Raw genomic sequence first — 19,798 nt, forward strand, 5'->3', positions numbered from 1 at the left:
GTATAGGAATGCAAGAGATTTATGTGCATTAATTTTGTATCCTGCTGTTTAGTTTTCTGGTAGCATCTTTAGAATTCTCTAGGTATAGTATCATGTCATCTGCAAACAGTGACAGCTTTACTTCTTTTCCAATTTGTATTCCTTTTATTTCCTTTTCTTCTCTGATTGCTGTGACTAAAATTTCCAAAACTATGTTGAATAATAGTGGTGAGAGTTGGCAACCTTGTCTTATTCCTATTCTTAGTGGAAATGGTTTCAGTTCTTCACCATTGAGGACAATGTTGGCTGTGGGTTTGTCATATATGGCCTTTATTATGTTGAGGTAAGTTCCCTCTATGCCTGCTTTCTGGAGGATTTTATTGTAAATGGGCATTGAATTTTGTTGAAATCTTTCTCTGCTGCTGTTGAGATGATCATATGGTTTTTCTCCTTCAGTTTGTTAATACGGTGTATCACGTTGATTGATTTGCGTATATTGAAGAATCCTTGCATTCCTGGGATAAACCCCACTTGATCATAGTGTATGATCCTTTTAATGTGCTATTGGATTCTGTTTGCTAGTATTTGGTTGAGGATTTTTGCATCTATGTTCATCAGTGATACTGCTCTGTAGTTTTCTTTCTTTGTGACATTTTGTCTGGTTTTGGTATCAGAGTGATGGTGGTCTCGTAGAATGAGTTTGGGAGTTTTCCTCCCTCTGCTATATTTTGGAAGAGTTTAAGAAGGATAGGTGTTAGCTCTTCTCTAAATGTTTGATAGAATTCGCCTGTGAAGCCATCTGGTCCTGGGCTTTTGTTTGTTGGAAGATTTTTAATCACATAGTAGAATAAACCTGATATTAGGAGAGATTGGTAACTCACTGATTGGCTGATTGGGTCCTTTAACCAGCGCTCACTGAATACAAATTATTTGCAAGCCATTTGATGCACACCAAGAGGGCTTCAGTCAGTTTCAAGTAGATGGTCATCACTGTGTCTCCCTGCCTAGTCAGTGGAGATGGTATGGCCTATGTCTTTAAAACTTGAGTCTTGCTGGGTGGCAGAGAGATTGTATATCTGTGCAGAAAAAAAATGACGATTTTAAAAAATGGAATTTTATTGTATTATATTTATACATTCTTACAACCCTAGAACATTTTTGGAGGATCATCAGAGTTGTAAAATAATAAAATTAATTTATAAAACTTGAAGTGATTAGAAAACCTCTAGTGGGAATTCTAAGACTTTGCTCTTATTCACTTTATTTTAGAAGTTTCTTGCTTCTATAATAAAGTTGATACATCTTTATTGCAGAAAAATATTTTTGTAATTAAAAAATTTTTATTACTGCTATTCATATATTTTTTAAATGCAGGTTTTTAAAGTTGAGGTTTAGTTGATGTATAATATTATATAAATTTCAGGTGTACAACATAGTGTTTCACAATTTTTAGAGGTTGTGTTTCATTTATAGTTGTTACAAAATATTGGCTATATTCGCTGTGTTGTAAAATATATCCTTGTAGCGTATTTATTTTATACAGAGTAGTTTGTACCTCTTACTCCCTCCCCCTCTCTTGCCCCTCCCCGCTTTTTCCCTCTCCCCACTGGTAACCACTAGTTTGTTCTCTATATCTGTGACTCTGTTTCTTTTTAGTTATATTCGCTAGTTTGTTTATTTTTTAGATTCCACATATAAGTGATATCATACAGTATTTGTCTTTCTCTGTCTGACTTACTTCACTCAGCATAATACCCTCCAAGTCCATCCATGTTGTTGCAAATGGCAACATTTCATTCTTTTTTATGGCTGAGTAGCAGTTCATCATATATATATATATATAGCACCACATCTTCTTTATCCATTCGTCTGTTGATGGTCACTTAGGTTGCTTCCTTATCTTGGCAATTGTAAATAATGCTGCCATAAACATTGGGGTGCATGTATCTTTCCGAATTAGTGGTTTTGTTTTTTTTCAGACATATACCCAGGAGTGGAATTGCTGGGTTATAAGGTAGTACTATTTTTAGTTTTTTGAGGAACCTCCATACTGTTTTCCACAGTGACTGCACCAGTTTAATTCCCACCAACAGTGTTGGAGGGTTCCCTTTTCTCCACACCTTTGCCAGCATTTTTTAATTGTGTTCTTTTTGATGATAGCAGAAAATGTTTTTGACAAAGACTAACAAAACGGCACTTTGTTTTTTTTTTTTTTTTTAAATCACCTTGTCTCGCTGTTCATTTCAGTGGACTACAGTAGTGAAGCTTTCAAACTATAAATGTTCTTCGTGGCCTATAGGGCATATCTTACTTTGGTAATGCAGTTCTGTGCTTTGGTACTCAGCTGAAAATTCAAGGTCTTATTTTGGGAAAGGGCCAAAAACTGTTTGCTCCTTTGGGTTCTGTTTCTAATGCTGACCCCTGACCTTTTTTTTTTTTTTTCTTTAATATCTTTATTGGAGTATAATTGCTTTACAATGTTGTGTTAGTTTCTGCTGTATAACAAAGTGAATCAGCTGTATGCATATATATATATATATCCCCATATCTCCTCCCTCTTGCGTCTCCCTCCCACCCTCCCTATCCCACCCCTCTAGGTGCTCACAAAGCACCAAGCTTATCTCCCTGTGCTATGCGGCTGCTTCCCACTAGCTATCTGTCTTACACTTAGTAGTGTATATATGTCAGTGCCACTCTCTCACTTCGTCCCAGCTTCCCCTTCCCCCTCCCCGCGTCCTCAAGTCCATTTTCTACATCTGCGTCTTTATTCCTGCCCTGACCTTTTTTAATGCCAGCTTTCCAAGTCCTGAAATAGTACTTCTAGATTCTTCAGCTTCATACTGAGAAAATAAATGACAAATTTAAAAATACTAGGTCATTTTAAAATAAAGGCTACCTTTAAAATTAAATCATTATCCCTGTGGTCACTTTGTCGGCTGTCATGGGTATAGCAGTGCATGGGGCCAGATGTCAGGTGAGACCCGCCCGATGATGTATGCTCAAGTGTTGTCCATTATGCAGCTGACCTTGGCTCTTTGCTAAAAAAAAATTAATATCCTAGTTTAGTTCTTATAAGGGTGTTCAACTTCATATATGTTTATCTAATTATTTCCAAGGTTTGTTTTTTCTCTCTATTCTTTTCCTTCCTTTATCATACGTGTTTTCTTAAAAACCTTTTTTTTTTTCCTTATGGGAGAAAAACCCTGTTTTAGAAGTGCTGTCATAGCCAGAAATCACTGTGTCATTGACAACATAGTGAGTGTTTTTTTCCCTCAAGGTTTTACTATTATACATCCATTTAAGGTATGCCATCACTGAGGGAAAAAGAATGCAGGGCACCTTTCTGGGCCTGGGGTCTCCTGCCAGTCCTGGGCTGCCTCTCTGTTGCTCCCAGGTGGTCCTCATTGCTGCTGACCCCCTCAGTCATTCCTGTCTTCCCAGCAAGGACACTTGAGACTCAGAATATTTTGTATTCACTTTCATGCTCGTGTATTCTTTTTTTCCTCTAAAACTCATTTCTGAAAACATTTTGAACATCTTGAACTTTTTTTAAAGAGTATAAGACCATCCATATATCCGTTGGCGGCGTTCCAACAATGGTCGACATTCAGCTGTCCTTGTCTGAAGAGCGTATTTTAAACATCATGTTTCTCTTCATTTTTATGAACATAACTTTTCTCTATTGCCAAAAGAAAGTGCTCTTGTTCTTCAGCTCCCAGTAACTTTTTCCTAGATAAAATTAGTTGGAGCTATGTTAACATTTTGCATTCACTGTCCAGGAGGGCTGTTTGTTGTAGCACCAACAATAGCATGTAACATTTATTGAACAATAACTATGCACCAGTGGTGTGTAGCATTATCCTGGCCACTGAGTGTGGTCCTGAAGGGGTGCTTTTCTAGCCTTATTTTATTTTTTTAAATTTATTTTTATTTATTTTTTGTATTTTGGCCACGCTGCATGGCATGCAGGATGGTTCCCCAACCAGGAATCGAACCCGGACCTCCACAGTGAAAGCACCAAACCCTAACCACTAGGCAACCAGGGAACTCCCCTTCTTTCCCCATTTTATAAACACAGGAACTGAGGCTCAGAGGGTTTACATAAATGTGCCCCAAGTCAACATGACTAGCTGATGGCAGAGCCAGAGTTGTTTGGCTCCAAATCCTTAAATCTTCACCACTATCCTGTCTTACTTCTTGCAGAAATTCCAGCCAAATGTAGTTATGCCAGAAAGATGCAGTCCAAAATATACCCCCCAACACCAAAATTAAGCCACAAGTCTTTCCACTCTGGTGTCAGTTTAGTTCAGTTTTTCTTTTTGAGTTTTATTGAAAATGAGAGCAAGTTAAATGGAGTGGTAAATTTTTAAAAGAAGTAGTTCACACTGAAGGAATATTGGGATGATTGGGTTTTTAAATTGCAGATGCATTTGGGATTTTTAAACTCAACAACACATAAAATATGAAGATAGTTGAAGCCATTTGTTCCTTCATTCATCTCATCAGGGCGGCTCCAATGTCTGCAACGGAAGGACCATAAGAAGTCATTCCACACGACGCAGCGGTGGTTCCGTCCCCGCGGATGTAGAGCGGGGAGGTCAGGTGGTAGGGCACGTCAGTCAGCACATTTTACAGAATCTTCCTTCAAATCAACTGTTTGCTCTCTCCTTTCCATCCTACTTTTTCTCTTGCCTTTGCCTCTATGCCAACTTACACACCACACAGGCTGCGGTCGTTGCCAAGTAGAGGGTCACCAGTACATCTCACTGCTGACTGTGTAGTTGGTGTGGCCTCGATCACACCCTCTTAAAACACATCTGGCCATGTTACACTCATTGCACAATGAGTGTACAATATTCATTCATTGCACAATATTCATCCGTAACAGTCGCTTCTGGGAGAAGTCAAAGTCTGAGTGGCACTCGGTGCCCTCTGTGCTTTGGTTGCTGTCTATTATTTCTACTCGATTGTTCTCAATCCCCTCTGCGTACCTGCTGCTCCCTGAGCCTACCCGGTACTCTCCAACTTTGTTTCTGCTCTTCTCTGCCTGACGTTTGCTCCCAGCACATCTGTATGCACGTTTTGGTGGCTTTATTCATAGCCCTCTCCAGGGGTGCTCATTTTCTGCTCCCCCGGGGAAGGTGGTAGTTTGCCACCTTCTTCTGACTCTACACTGCCATGGAGCAGCCATTCCTCTCGCGTGTAAAAGCCATTCCTCCTTTGAGATTCTCCTACACGTTCCTGAAGGACCTCGACACAGAGCTAATTGATACCGTTAAGCACGTGGATGACCCACGTGGACACAGATGAGCCGCGTCATTGAACGTTCGCATACATTGCTCTCCAGGACCCTAGCCTAGGCTCAAAGGGCTTTCACGAAAATCTTCTAGACTCAAAAGAGGCAATATACGGTAGCTGTTATGAGTGGGGGGGGAGGGGAGGGGGCTCTACAGCCAGAGACGGCCTGGGCTTGAATCATGGCACTGCTGCCAGTTCACTGCGTGACTTTGAGTAAGTCACGCCATCTCTGTTCCTTACACCCAGTATTTTTCATCTCAAAAAAAATAATAAAGGGAACTTCATAGGGTTATCAAATACATTAAATGAGTAAAATCAGGTAGGACTAACAGAAAAATATAGTTAGAGCTCCGTAAGTGTTAGTTATGAATTAAAGTGATGATCGTCCATTCCATTTCACAGACATACTGCTGTGACCAGCTCGGAGTTTACCGTTCTGAAACATTACACCTCAGTCATTGACTGCAACATCTTCTCCTGCTACCACTACACCATCTTTGCTCTTTCACTTTATCCAGACCACGAGTTTCTTCTTGCTTGCTGTTTTCTCCCAGCCTGTCATCCTCCTCCTGACTTGACTTCCTTCTCGACCCAGCCTGTGCTCTATTGGTTATTCCCGTTGGACTGTATCAGCCTCTGTCCAGCCACAGGGATTTGAGTTCTTGTGAAGCACCACCGTCAGAAATATTCATAGGTAGAAAAATCAAAGTCTTCTAGAAAATAGGAGGTTAGGAGGAAGGCAGTATTAAACATACCTTAAACCCAGTAGATTCCAGAGGACATACTCTTCCAAGCAAACCAGATATATTGGTGTTAAAAGTCTGCTCTGGTTGGTAACATTTCCCCTTAAATGAATCAGCTTCCTATTTAAAAAAGGATAACCAACAAAGACCTATTGTATAGCCCAGGGAACTCTGCGAAGTGCTATGGGGCAGCCTGGATGGGAGGGGAGTCTGGGGGAGAATGGGTACATGTATATGCATGGCCGAGTCGCTTTGCTGCGCACCTCAAAAATCACAACGTTGTTAATCGGCTATACTCCAGTATAAAGTCAAAAGTTAAAAAAAAAAAGAATCAGCTTCAGAAAATTTTGCTGTAGCTTCATATAAGCTTTATGACCTGCTGACTCTATTACCTCTTTTTTAAGGTTTTAAAACCAGGCTTTGTCATGGAATTTAATGCTTTTGGCATTTGCATTCTTCTTGTGGTTGGTTTGAGAGGCTCTTCAAAATATGTAACCCCATCTGCTTTTTATAACTCATAGAAGTGCTTGTTATATGTTTTAAATGTATGAATATGTTCATTTGTTGGTATACAAGTATATAAACTCATCTTCAAACTGAAGTTAATCAACTGTCATCAAAGATGAACCTTTATACCTACCTATCCAACCAAATCCCAACCCTGTATCATCCTGTGTCCCACTGTCTCTTTCTGTGGACAAACTACTGAGCTCGGTGACAGAACAGTCCTACGATGCTCTGGTCCTCAAGCGAGCTGTGTACTCCGATGCTTTTTGCACACGCGGTTCTCCCTATTGGGATGACGTTTCTTCAACCTGTCAGCTGGGTGCCTCTATTCAGCCTTCTAGATTTCCCTCTCTGAGCAACTTCTCTTCTTTCCCAGTTCATCTTTCCCTCTTTGGGGCGTCTCTGCACATCACAGAATGTGTATAAGTTCCATTTATTGTTGTCTGAAAGGCAGCATGTCTAATTTATTTTTGTACCTCAACAAAGTAGCACACAGTATGTGTTTAAATATTTGTTGACTGAATATAGCTCTTTGTTTCTGTCTGTGCTTTGACACTCATCACAGCCCACTTGATATTAGTTATTCACGTATGTGTCCGTCTCTGTTACAAGGTGTTAAGCTTCTTGAGGTCAGAGATCATGCCTCATTCCTCTAATGTCCCTCAAAGCACCTCTGATATGCAGTGTAGGAATCGGTACTCATTAAACGCTTGCTGGTTAACAGGATTACTTGGACTCTGTTGTGACCCAGTGTTTAGCTCTCCAAGTGGGAAGTGAAAATCAAGGGCTTTATAAAGTATATGTCCTTAGAGTAATCTCCAGGAGTCAAATGTCACTTAGCTCTATATCTTTCTGATGGAGGTTGTGGCAGTTTCCAACCGTCAATCAATGACATCATTAACACATGGAAGAGAACTTTCTGTTTTAGAAGAAGTCACTGATCATTCATGTCTCCTGAAGCACTGACTGGGGTTAGGGCTTGTGGACATCAGGGTCTTTGGCCATCTAACTTGTAAGTAGCTCACTGTAGTCAACAGGCTGTAAATAATGGACAAAAGACTCCTTGTCCCAGAAATCTTTCAGTGTGAGGTGTGAGGAAAGAACGACAGCTATATAGGATTGCTGTCGTTGTAATATGCTGTTTATACTGCCTTATTTATTTCACACTCTTGTTAAACTTTTCAGGTTTGTACTATCTACTAAATTAAGTACTGACGGCTCATTTCAAGACTTGGCCCGATATAGATCCAGCTTATCTTTACAGCCCCTTTTCCATGTGTGTGTGTCTCCTCTCGTCTCACCAAACTGAACCTGCATTTCTGAACCGAGTTGACCTCCGAAGGTTCTGAGGGCTTGACCCTTGTTCGCATCCCATCGAACTTCTCTGTATGAATGCTGATCTAGAGAAATAATTATTTTAAAGTAAGACATTGGAAACAGTCTACATTTTCTGACAATCCTTGACATCTTCTCTGCTATTAAATGCAAGCAAACTTGCCCCCGTGGAAATTCCCAGGTTCGATCCCTGGTTGGGGAACTAAGATCCCACAAGTCACGTGGCATGGCCAAAAAAAAAAAAAAAAAAAAAAAAATCTTGCCCCCAAATTTTGGAATTGTGGGATTGAGCTGGTGGTGGAAGAAAATCCTCACATCTAGATTATGTTTAACCCATTAATGTAAAAAATTACTTCTGAGTTCTTATAATGATTTCAGTTCTACATAAATATGTGGCATTGGGGACTGAGATCATGCAAGTAGCATGTGGCATAGCCTCTGCCTTCAAGGGGTTTAGGTCTTGAGGATACACGAGATTCCAATTCAGACAGAATCACTGAAGGCTACAGGACTTTATGTGTGCTCATGAGTGTTAAGTTGTTTTGTTGACCATAGGAATCCTGGGGTATCAGAGGTAGTGAAGGCCAAGGTGCTCTCAAACAATTGATGAGGAATTGAGAGAGTGGAGCTTTGAGCTGGATGTTGGAGAGGAGAAAATTCTATCGGGCAGAAGGGGGTGAAAGGCATGGAAATTACATGAGTTGTGTGAGAAATGCACACAGTGTGGGTGACCTTGCAGAGATCCATCAACTTGCTTGTCCTTGGAGAGGAAGGAAGCTTTGGTGTTTTGCAAAGGAAAGTTCTTTGTAGTTCATTGGATGTTTGTTAGCCAGGAATATCGCCTCTCTCTCTAAGTGAGCCACGCAGGTATCAGCAATAGGCTGGACCTAACAGAGTTAGACGGAACTCTTTGTTGTTAAGACTTTATTGATATAATCAACAAAGGCTGTAACTTAGAAAAAAAGTATTTAATATTGACTATGTTCCTGATAGATTTTTATATTATTAATTTTCTTTCATAGATACATATGTGAGAATTTTAATCTTTACATTGCAATATCACATTAGTTGTTTTTTTCCCAAAGGATAGCATGCTGTATTTGGTTGTAGTATCAGTATTACTCATGTTGGAAAATTTTTTCTTCACAGGCCCCCCAAAATGATATATAACCTCTGGGGATTGGGGCAGTAAACTATGGTTCTGAATTAGGATAACTTAGTTGCTTATCACCTAATTCAAACCTCAAGAAATGTTTGTTTACCAGTTAATGAAGTACAGTTGTGATAAACTAAATGACCTACTTTTCCTTCTATAGCCAGGATCCTTGTTCTACACTAAGCGATGAGTAATTCGGGTAGTGGCAGTTTCGCTTAGTGGCTTGCCTCTCTCCCATGCATCCCAGTCTCACTTTATTCTTAACAAGCCATCCTTAGAAACACGAAAGAAGGTAGCAGAACTACATTGGCATTCCCATGTTATGTGCTATCTTTCTAAGAGAGAGGGATATACTTACAAAGTACTTAAAATGTTGAAATAGGACTGGTTTCCTGATAGGAATAAAGAAAACTGTATTGAAATATCAATAAGGAAATGATAACTCTATTATTGGACAGCGAAGGAGGTCAGTGTACTACTGTCTACAAACCAGGACTTGTTCTGTGCCACTGGTGAGGGTTATGGTACAGTCCTGAAGCGCGTGAGAACCCTGGAGAAATCCCTGGGGTTTCTGTTAGCATGTGCTACCCCCATTAGATTACTTGGTTCATTGTAGCCTAAACGCGAAGCATTTATTTTATTAATTTGGCCCATGCTGTTTCATATGGTTGCCTTACCGCAAGCCAAGTCAAGTGGCTTTTCTTTACCCTGTTAAATAAAGCCGTGATTTAAATGGCTTTTAAATAAGAGAAGGCATTGTCAAAAGTACTGTGCATGAGGTTTTTATCATTGTTCTTACCTGCTCAGAACAGATGTCTTCTAGAGCAGTTGTTCCACTTAAGGACATTTTCTTGGCAGAAACCTCAAGTTTTATGCACAAAGACCCCGGGCTTCCTTAGAATTAAAAACACTGATGCAATTTTATAACAACATCTATAAATGTTTATCTTGTTTTAAAGGACAGACGCACAGAATGTTGAGACTTGCTTAATAGCAGCCAGAGATACCAGTTTTTCTAGAAAGTTTCTCTCTAAAACCTGAAGACAAAAATCACATTCCTATTGTGCCTTCCTGGGGTCTTAACATAAGGACTCATTAATTTTTAGCCAATTTATGGAATTTCAAGAAGATAATTTTTTATCTTCATCATTATAAGAAATGTCATGATTTTCTTTCCCTAGATTTAAAGGTTAGAGTTACCTACCTGACTGTGGAATCCATGGAGTTTCTTTCCTTGATTCGGAGCTCTGGGTTTTATTTGGGGCCCTCAGAGTTCTGTGGGGAGTGTTAGACACAATGATGGAGAAAGAGCACCATGCTGGTTTTGCCTGTACCTTTTGGTTTCCATGCCCTCTGCCCTGGAAAATCCATTTCTTATTCTCATGATTCTTTTCCCTGTGAAGAAGGATTGAAGCCACTGGAAAAAGTCCCCCATTTCTATTTAACAATAATTTTGCAGTTTCTGAATTGATGATATTGGAGGTTGATTAAGAATAACCACATCGGGCTTCCCTGGTGGCGTAGTGGTTGAGAGTCCGCCTGCCAATGCAGGGGACGCGGGTTCGTGCCCCGGTCCGGGAAGATCCCACGTGCCGCGGAGCGGCTGGGCCCGTGAGCCATGGCCGCTGAGCCTGCGCGTCCGGAGCCTGTGCTCCGCAACGGGAGAGGCCACAGCAGTGAGAGGCCCGCGTACCGCAAAAAAAAAAAAAAAATGCGTGTGTTGTTGGTGATAAGGAAGGATGTAACTTGCTTTTAAATTTCTATTCAGAGTTGAAATATGTGAAAATTGTCGTCTAAACCATGGTTTTTAATTGGGGAAAAAATCCCATATTGATTAGAGTATTTTTCAAAGGAAATATACATGTATATTAAGGTGAATTTAAGAAAAATTTAAATGTGAAAATTGATTTTAAAGTATTTGACTGCATGCAGTATGACTGCAACATCTTTCTTTATTCTGATGCTCTTTCTGTTGGCTTTTTTAGAATCATTAAAAATACCTCTGAATGACTGGATACATTCTATTAAACCATGAAAGAAACTGACGCCCGCGCTATATATATATATATATATATATATATATATATTTTTTTTTTTTTTTTTTTTTTTTTTTTTTTTTTTTTTGCGGTACGCGGGCCTCTCACTGCTGTGGCTTCTCCCCTTGCGGAGCACAGGCTCCGGACGCGCAGGCTCAGCGGCCATGGCTCACGGGCCCAGCCGCTCCGCGGCATGAGGGATCCTCCCGGACCGGGGCACGAACCCGCGTCCCTTGCATCAGCAGGTGGACTCTCAACCACTGCGCCTCCAGGGAAGCCCTCGCACTATAGTTTTGAACAAATATAAAAGTTTATCACCTCAGGCAGTGAAGTGAATATGGCTCCTGTCTTTGAGAAGTTGAATATCTTTCAGATCATGTAATCAAGATGCTGAGTTTCCCTTGTTTTTTTTTCTCTTTCATTGCTTCCTTCTGACGTGTGCCTGCTGTGTTGACAACCCTCTCTACGTCTGCTGCTGAATGTTTTGTTTCCATCATTCAGGAAACCTCCCAAGGTAAGCACTGATATGGAATTTGGCATGCATGCTGGCCACGTGTGCCAAAATCCTGAATTTTATCCATCACAATAACCCATGTGAAGCACCTCTGCTTTTGAGAAGACAAATTGGCATTCTAATGTAAAACTTAAACCATGAGCAAACAATTAATGTTGGTAATGATATAAAATGCTAATGGTCCTCTACATTTACAAAGCACTTTCATACATTATTTCATTCTTGGAATTAATGCTTGGGTCAGAACAAACCTGTTTGGTTACTGTTTCTGTTTTATTGATGATGAAATGAGGCTCAGAGAGATGAAATAAAATGTCCTAATTCACAGATAGGGTAAGCGGAGAACTAGATAATATCACTACCTAGAAAATGGAAAAACAAAAATGGTAACATAATGATAGGTTAGTAACTATGGTTATTGACTGGACAAACTATCTTTTCTGGATCCTACTAAGAATAATTGATAACATCAGAAAAATTCTCCATACTTTTAGGGTTTCAACCATCTACCAACTTTATGTGCTTTTTTTGGAGTTTCTAGCCAATCACAAAGTCCACTAATTAGAGCTAGCTCCCTTGTTCTGGCCAGCCTTTGATGGCATGTGTGCCAAATGTTAGAGAGTAGGTAGGAAAAGAAGAAAATGAGAAGCAGGGCATCTGAATGACCAACTCCTAAATAATTGAAGGCTGATTTTATTACTGGTGAGTATTTTATTGGGTATCCAAGGGACACTTAGTGCCAAAAGGAAGGAAAAATGCAACAAGCCCCTGACCAGTGATGCTGGTTATAGCTTTGTTTTTTGAGATGGGATCAAGTCAGGCTACACCCACACACATTATCTGGTCAGAATCTAAGGCATGTTGAGTGAGGGGAAGAAATCCGGAATAGATTAGGTTTCCTTACCTCTGGGATTATGAAGGAAAATCTAACTTAGCTTTTGAAGTATTAAAAGCGACTAAATTGCTAAATGTTAGCCTTTATGTTTATTGAAGGCAGTATAGGAATGGTCCTTGGGACGAAGAGTTCCGGCTCCAAGAAGGAAGGCATACATTGAACAAATAATGCGAAATCTTTTTTTTTTTTTTTTTTTTTTTTTGTGGTACGCGGGCCTCTCACTGCTGTGGTCTCTCCCGTTGCGGAGCACAGGCTCCGGACGCGCAGGCTCAGCGGCCATGGCTCACGGGCCCAGCTGCTCCGCGGCATGTGGGATCTTCCCGGACCGGGGCACGAACCCGCGTCCCCTGCATCGGCAGGCGGATTCTCAACCACTGCGCCACCAGGGAAGCCCCGAAATCTTTTAAGAAAGAGGAAATATATGATGTTTAGAAGTATAAGCACTGGCATCCTGGCCAAATCTGGGGGATTGGAAGGTTCTCCCTGAGCAATTGTTGATGTGGATATATCCCTAAAATTTGCAACCAAAAATGTCTCTGCTACTCAGAAAGATGGGAGCTCCCCTTAAGTAGCTCTTCCTTCCCTTGCTGTTGGTTCCTAGAGGTTTCAGAACAGACAGTCAACCTTGTGATATATTTCATCTTTCCCTACAGAAAAAGGCAATGAAATCCTGAGCAATTCCACATGTGGTTACTTAATGTAGGAGAAACAGTGAAAGGAAAAAGAGGCACAAAAACACATTTTCTTAAAAATCGCTAATTGCTTTATACACAGAAAATGTTCTGGTTATTTTCTATCCAGTATCTATAGTATGGTGGTTTCACTAGGTATCCTACTGATAGTTCCTAAGAAGTGTCATGAAATTATCAAAATAAAATGAATGTTAAATCACCACATTTAAATACGTATGTGCATGCCATGAGACACATCTGGAAAGTATAAAGATCATTTGAAATAAAATAAATGACATAATAGAGTCAAATTTTTTAAAAAGTCACTAAAATAGATAAGGTCTTTTCTTGCAGAAACTGTAAATATTGAAAGCAAATGGGAAATGGAAAGATATTTTTAATTATGATTATATAAGCATGAAATTTTACTAATTTAAGACAGTGAGATTTTGAACATGAATAATTAGCAAAAGCATCAAAGAAGACAGGTTGTTTCGATTTAACAAATATTCTGGGTAGGGGCCAAGTGCTGCATGAATCAGACCTGATCCTAGCATTCTAAAACGGTTGGGGTAGGGAACATATGCACAATATAAAATCAGTTGTGTTAAAGGCCACAAGAGGAAAATATTTGTGGAACTCATAGCATGAAGAGTCCTGTTCTGACTTCTGCAGAACTGGCAGCTAAGACTGGACAAAATATTAAAAACCTATACTTGTAGGCACTGGAAAAATACCAAGTTAATGGACAATTACCAGACCAAGATCTAAGAGGAGGTGGAAATGTAGAGAGGTGAATCTGGTATTTGGGTGTTTGCCATTCAGACAAAAGTAGCTTAAAGGCAGAGCTGTGTTTCTGACAGTCTTGTAGGGTCTAGGGGACCTAGGGGGGAAAAGTGTTGGAATTCAGGGTCTTCCAGAGGTGGAATCCTTGGCAAACTTCTTATGGTTTTGGTTGGCAACATGGTTTGCAACCCAGCCTTGAGTGGGGTGTAAGGGTGAAACAGAAGTAAACCAGTCCTCACATGGATTGTTGTGTGATTGCAAGTTTCTTTGTGTGATCCAGGAAGTCTCGAGCACTAAAAATGGATCAAAGTGATCCTAGAATGCAGGTCCCCATCTCACCTGGCAGGAAAGCAAATGTAATCCTGTCTCTAATGATTCTACAAGGCATTTAAAAAATACAATGTGCAGCATCCAATCAAAGATAGAGGTGCATTGCAAGATAAGGCAACGTGAACAAGAACTATGCTAATATATATATATATGGAATCTAAAAAAATGGTACTGATGGACCTAGTGCCAGGGCAGAAATAAAGATGCAGACACAGAGAATGGACTTGAGGACACGGAGGGGAAAGGGAAGCTGGGACTCAGTGAGAGAGTAGCATTGACGTATATACACTACCAAATGTAAAATAGATAGCTAGTGGGAAGCTGCTGCATAGCACAGGGAGATCAACTTGATGCTTTGTGCTGACCTAAAGGGGTGGGATAGGGAGGGTGGGAGGGAGACCACAAGAGGGAGGGAATATGGAGATACATGTATGCATACAGCTGATTCACTTTGTTGTACAGCAGAAACTAACACAACATTGTAAAGCAATTATACTCCAATAAAGATTTTTAAAAAAACTAACATAAAGAAGTAGAATCACAGATTCTTCAGATATTCAAATTGTTAGGCATGAACTTTAAACTAACTATGCTTATTATATTCAAAGAGATAAGAGACAAGATTTTAAAATGTTAGAGAGGACTGGAAATTATATAAAGTGATAAAACAAATTTGGAAAATTACCCAACAGGAATTCTTACCCTGACAAACCCCAAACCAAAATTAAGAACTTAGGGTTTAGCAGCAGAATAGATCCAGCTGAAGAGAGAGTTAAATAATTAGAATATAGGTTAGCAGAAAATATCAAAATGAAGTACAGAGGAGACAAATGGTGCTGGAACAACTGGACATCCACATGCACAGAAATGAACTTAGACCTTATACCCTTCACAAAAATTAACTCAAAATGGATCATAGATCTAAATATAAAATGCAAAACCATAGAACTTCTAGAAAATAACATAAGGGAAATCTTGGAAAACGTGGGGTTGGTGATCAGTTTTTAGATACAACATTGAAAGCCTATCCATAAAAATAAAATTGATTAATGGGATTTCATTAAAAGTAAGAACTTCAGCTCTGCAAAGACACTGTTTATAGAATAAAAAGGAAGCTACAGACTAGGAGAAAATATTTGTAAAACTAATCTGATAAAGGACAATTATCCAAAATATACCAAGAACTCTTAAAACTCAACAGTAAGAAAGTGAACTACCCAATGGAAAAAAATGGGCAAAAGACCAGAAAAGACCCTTCATCGAAGAAGATACACAAATGGCAAACACACACATGAAAGAATGCTCAACATCCTATGTCATAAGGAAATTACACATTAAAACAACACTGAGATACCACTACACACCTATTAGAATGGCTAAAATCCAAAAATCTGTCAAGACCAAAGCTTGTGAGGATGTGGAACTCTCTGTTGCTGGTGAGAATGGAAAGTGATGTAGAAAGACAACGTGGAAGTTTCATGTAATGCTGAACATATTCTTATCATACAACCAAGCAGTCATGCTTCTAGATATTTACTCAAATGAGTTGAAAATTTCTGTCTATACAGAAACCTGCACATGAGTGTTTACAGCAGCTTCATTCAAAATTGCCAAAAACTGGAAGCATCCAAGATGTCCTTCAGTAAGGGGATGGATAAGCAAACTGTGGTCATGATCCTGATTCTTCTCTCAGGCCTGACCCCAAAGGGAAAGTGCCCACTGGACCTTACAAATCTCGCCACCAACTTGGATTCTCTTGTCATTAATATGTGTTTTCCTAAGGAATATCTTTTCATTATTCTCTGTGTGGGCAGTTATTGAAATTATGTCTGATTATATGATGATGGTAAATAATCATCACCTAACTGCAATATTTACTGTTTCTATTACGTGTAAGGATTTTGTACATTTTACTAAAAAATATTCTAAGGTAGAAGTGCTGATTAGGAGAAAGGAGGGGCTGTCATTTTGAATATTTGGTTGAGTTCTCACTATTCCTACCCAACTGTTATGAAGGAAAAAATCTCACATTCTTTATATCCATCCCTGGAACTGTACTCTTAGAATGCTATTTTCATTGTTACAATTAATAATAGCTATCTTTAATTCAGCACTTACAATATGCCAGGTCCATCCACTTTATTTTTTATTTTATTTTATTTTTTTTGGCTGTGTCGAGTCTTGGTTTTGGCACATGGGATCTTTGTTGAGGCATGCAGGAACTTTCTCGTTACAGTGTGTGGTCTGCTTGGGTTTCTCTCTAGTTGTGGCGTGTGGGCTCCAGGGCATGTGGGCTCTGTAGTTTGTAGCACACGGGCTTGGTTGCCCTGCGGCATGTGGGATCTTAGTCCCCCAACCAGGGATCAAACCTGCCTCCCCTGAATTGGAAGGCAGACTCTTTACAACTGGACCACCTGAGGAGTCCCTGCCAGATCCACTTTAAATCCAAATTAAAATTCAATGCCAACTTGGATGCCTTCAGAGAGGAAGGGAGGAAATGAGTAGTTGCCAGGAGGAGTGAGAGGAGAGGAGAGATGAATAAATAGGTGAATTACAGGATTTTTAGGGCAGTGAAACTATTCTGTATGATACTTTAAGGGTGGATTATGACATTATGCATTTATCAAAACTCAGGACTGTACAGCTCAAAAGAGTGAACCTTAATGTATGGAGTTTAGTTATTAATAATGTATCAATATTGGTTTATCTATTTATAACAAATATAACACACTAATGCAAGTTATTAGTAATGGGAAACTGCCAAGGGGTGTTCAAGAAGAGGGAGTATATGGAAACTCTTTGCACTAGCTGCTCAGTTTTTCTGTAAACCTAAACTCCTTTAAAAAATTATTATGAAACAATAAATGTAATTCATACAGAAGAAAAAAGAAAAGCCATGTGATCATCTCAGTAGATGCAGAAAAAAGCATTTGACAAAGTTCAACACTTATTTATGATATAAACTTGCAGCAAGCTAGTAGTAGACAGAAATCTCCTTAAAATGGTAAAGGGCATCCATTACACATCTTCAGCTGTCATCGTATTTAACTTTCCATCCAAGATGGGGAATAAGACGAGGATATTGCTCTAGCTACCTCTATTCAACACTGACTGGAGTTCTTAGCCAGTGTAATTAGGCAAGAAAAAAAATAAAAGAAATTCACCAATAAAGATGTTAAAAAAAAAAAGAAATTCAGATTGGGAAGAAGAAAGCAAAAGCATCTTTATTTGTAGATAATAAGGTCATATATTTGAAAAAAATTAAGAAATCTCTAAATAAACTTCTAGACCTTAACAAGTGGCAACGTAGCAAGAAAAAGGTGAAAATACAAATTGTACTTCTTTACACTAGCATGAACAATTAGAAAATAAAAATTTAAAACAACCCAATAAATTACAGTAGCTTCAAGAACGTTAAATACTTATGGACATACTTAGTGAAAAATGCACAAGACCTTTTTATTAACATCCCACATACATTTGGTCATTGGATTGTAGACAGATGTGCCGAGAGATGGAGAAAATATCAACTGTGTTCAGAGAATGACATAGCATAGAGATGGACTACTGGTACATGAAGGGGTGTCCTGGGTGACACATCCAGAAGGAGGTTGAGGAAATTCCCTGGTGGTCCAGTGGTTAGGACTCTGCACTTCACTGCCAAGGGCCCAGGTTCGATCCCTGGTCGGGGAACTAAGATCCAGCAAGCCATGTGGTGTGGCCAAAAAAAAAAGAAAAAAAGAAGGAGGTTGAAACCAAATCCAGCTGTGGAAGACGTTGACGCCAGGGTTGAACCTTGATACCTTCAGTGTCTCTGTTGCCTATTTTGAACAAGGCAATGGTGTAGTTCAGGCTCCCTTTCAGAAGGTTAATCTGAAAGCAGAGCATAAAATAAATTGGGTTTGGTCAGTGGGTGGGCTTGGGATGGTATTCAATAAAATGTGCCAGGAAAGAGGTAATGAGGGCCTGCACTGGCACGGTGCCATGAGACTGGAGAAGAGGAAGGGAAGAATATCAAAACATTGCAGAACTAAAGTAAAGTATCCAGAACTTGGGTGCATATAGCATGTGGGAGAAGACAATACAACAAGAGGAGTCAGAGTTCAGGTTTAGAGTGGGTTGAATTGGAAATGATGGTAAAGCATCTCATAGAGATACCTAGCAGGTTGTACAAGGTTTGTAGTCTGCCCTAGAAAGGTCAGGTAAATTCTTGTGGGAAGGCGATAGGAGATAAAGGAAGAGGTATTGATTATGTTGTCAAGGAAGAAAGGATTAAATGGAATAGAAGACCTGAGAATAGAGGCTAACACCCTGGGACCCATCCTGCTCTAGGGAATGGAAAGATGGGGAAGAACCAATGAAAACTCAGAAGAGAAAGCAGGTACTCATGTGGTACTGCTGCTCGTGATGGCATTGAGGGCACATACTTACACTCACCAAATTGTTTTCCTTTTTTCTTAAAAGTTATTTTTTCTAGTGTTGTATTAGGACAAGGAAAAAAATATTCTTCTGGTTGACATTTAAAAGTGAGATTAAACTTTTTTTGTATTGCATGGTTATGTAGCATATTAGAATAGAAAGGAAAATTTACACAAACTTATCCTGGTATAAATTGTCTTGTACTATACATTTGGATTTTTCTCTTTGGTGTTACATTTTGTAAATTTGTACTCCAGAGCGGAGAAACATTTATTTTAGCATGGGCTGAGTGCATACCTATTAATCCTTTAACCAGGAGCATATTATGCAGTGTTTGTTGGAGTGTGTTCTACTTCCATTAAAAAGAAAAATAAGCTTTAGACAAACACGGAGACACCTGCTTTATGCCTCCTCGTTAGTTTAAAACAAAGAGCCTTGGGACTTCCCTCGTGCTGCAGTGGTTAAGAATCCACCTGCCAGTGCAGGGGACACTGGTTCGAGCCCGGTCTGGGAAGATCCCACATGCCACGGAGCAGCTAAGCCCATGCGCCACAACTACTGAGCCTGCGCTCTAGAGCCCTTGAGCCACAGCTACTGAGTCCATGTGCTGCAACTGGTGAAGCCTGCACACCTAGAGCCTGTGCTCTGCAACAAGAGAAGCCACCGCAGTAAGAAGCTCGCGCACCGCAACGAAGAGTAGCCCCCGCTCGCCGCAACTAGAGAAAGCCTGCACGCAGCAACGAAGACCCAGTGCAGCCAAAAATAAATAAATAAATAAATAAAACAGAGCCTTTGCCTCATAATTTTCAGGGTTGGAATAGGTGTGTTTTTCCTTATTGGTCTGAGTGTAGCTTTGAGTCTAAGGCTTTGGTCTTAGGGGTATTTTGCAGATGGAGGTAAAGACGGGACATTGCTTGTTTGGTTAGCCACCTTCTCACAAGCGTTGGATTTTGGCAGAGAGGTGGTGCAGAGGGAGAAGACACATATGTAAGATCTCTATCTAATTATGTGTTATGCATGCTTTATTGATAGAAAACAGGAAAATGTCCCAGTCACAGTAGCTTTGCCTTCAGAAGCCCACTTCTGGATCTCCCCGATGGCCCTAGAATCTCAGGCGTGTTCTAGGACC

The 19,798-nt window shown here is 39.8% G+C and overlaps 1 protein-coding gene across 20 annotated transcripts in view; it reads left to right on the forward strand.

The window, feature by feature from the left end:
• Positions 1-19,798, forward strand: part of KIF13A (kinesin family member 13A) — a 212,761-nt gene that overhangs the window by 72,630 nt on the left and 120,333 nt on the right. For all 20 annotated transcript variants that reach the window (XM_067006712.1, XM_067006714.1, XM_067006713.1 and 17 more), the window contains exon 3: positions 11,556-11,568. In XM_067006712.1, coding sequence (XP_066862813.1) covers positions 11,556-11,568 — 13 coding nt within the window. The remainder of the gene's footprint in view (positions 1-11,555; positions 11,569-19,798) is intronic.

The sequence above is a fragment of the Kogia breviceps genome, chromosome 10 (assembly GCF_026419965.1).
Source record: "Kogia breviceps isolate mKogBre1 chromosome 10, mKogBre1 haplotype 1, whole genome shotgun sequence".
NCBI classification, from domain to species: Eukaryota; Metazoa; Chordata; class Mammalia; order Artiodactyla; family Physeteridae; genus Kogia; species Kogia breviceps.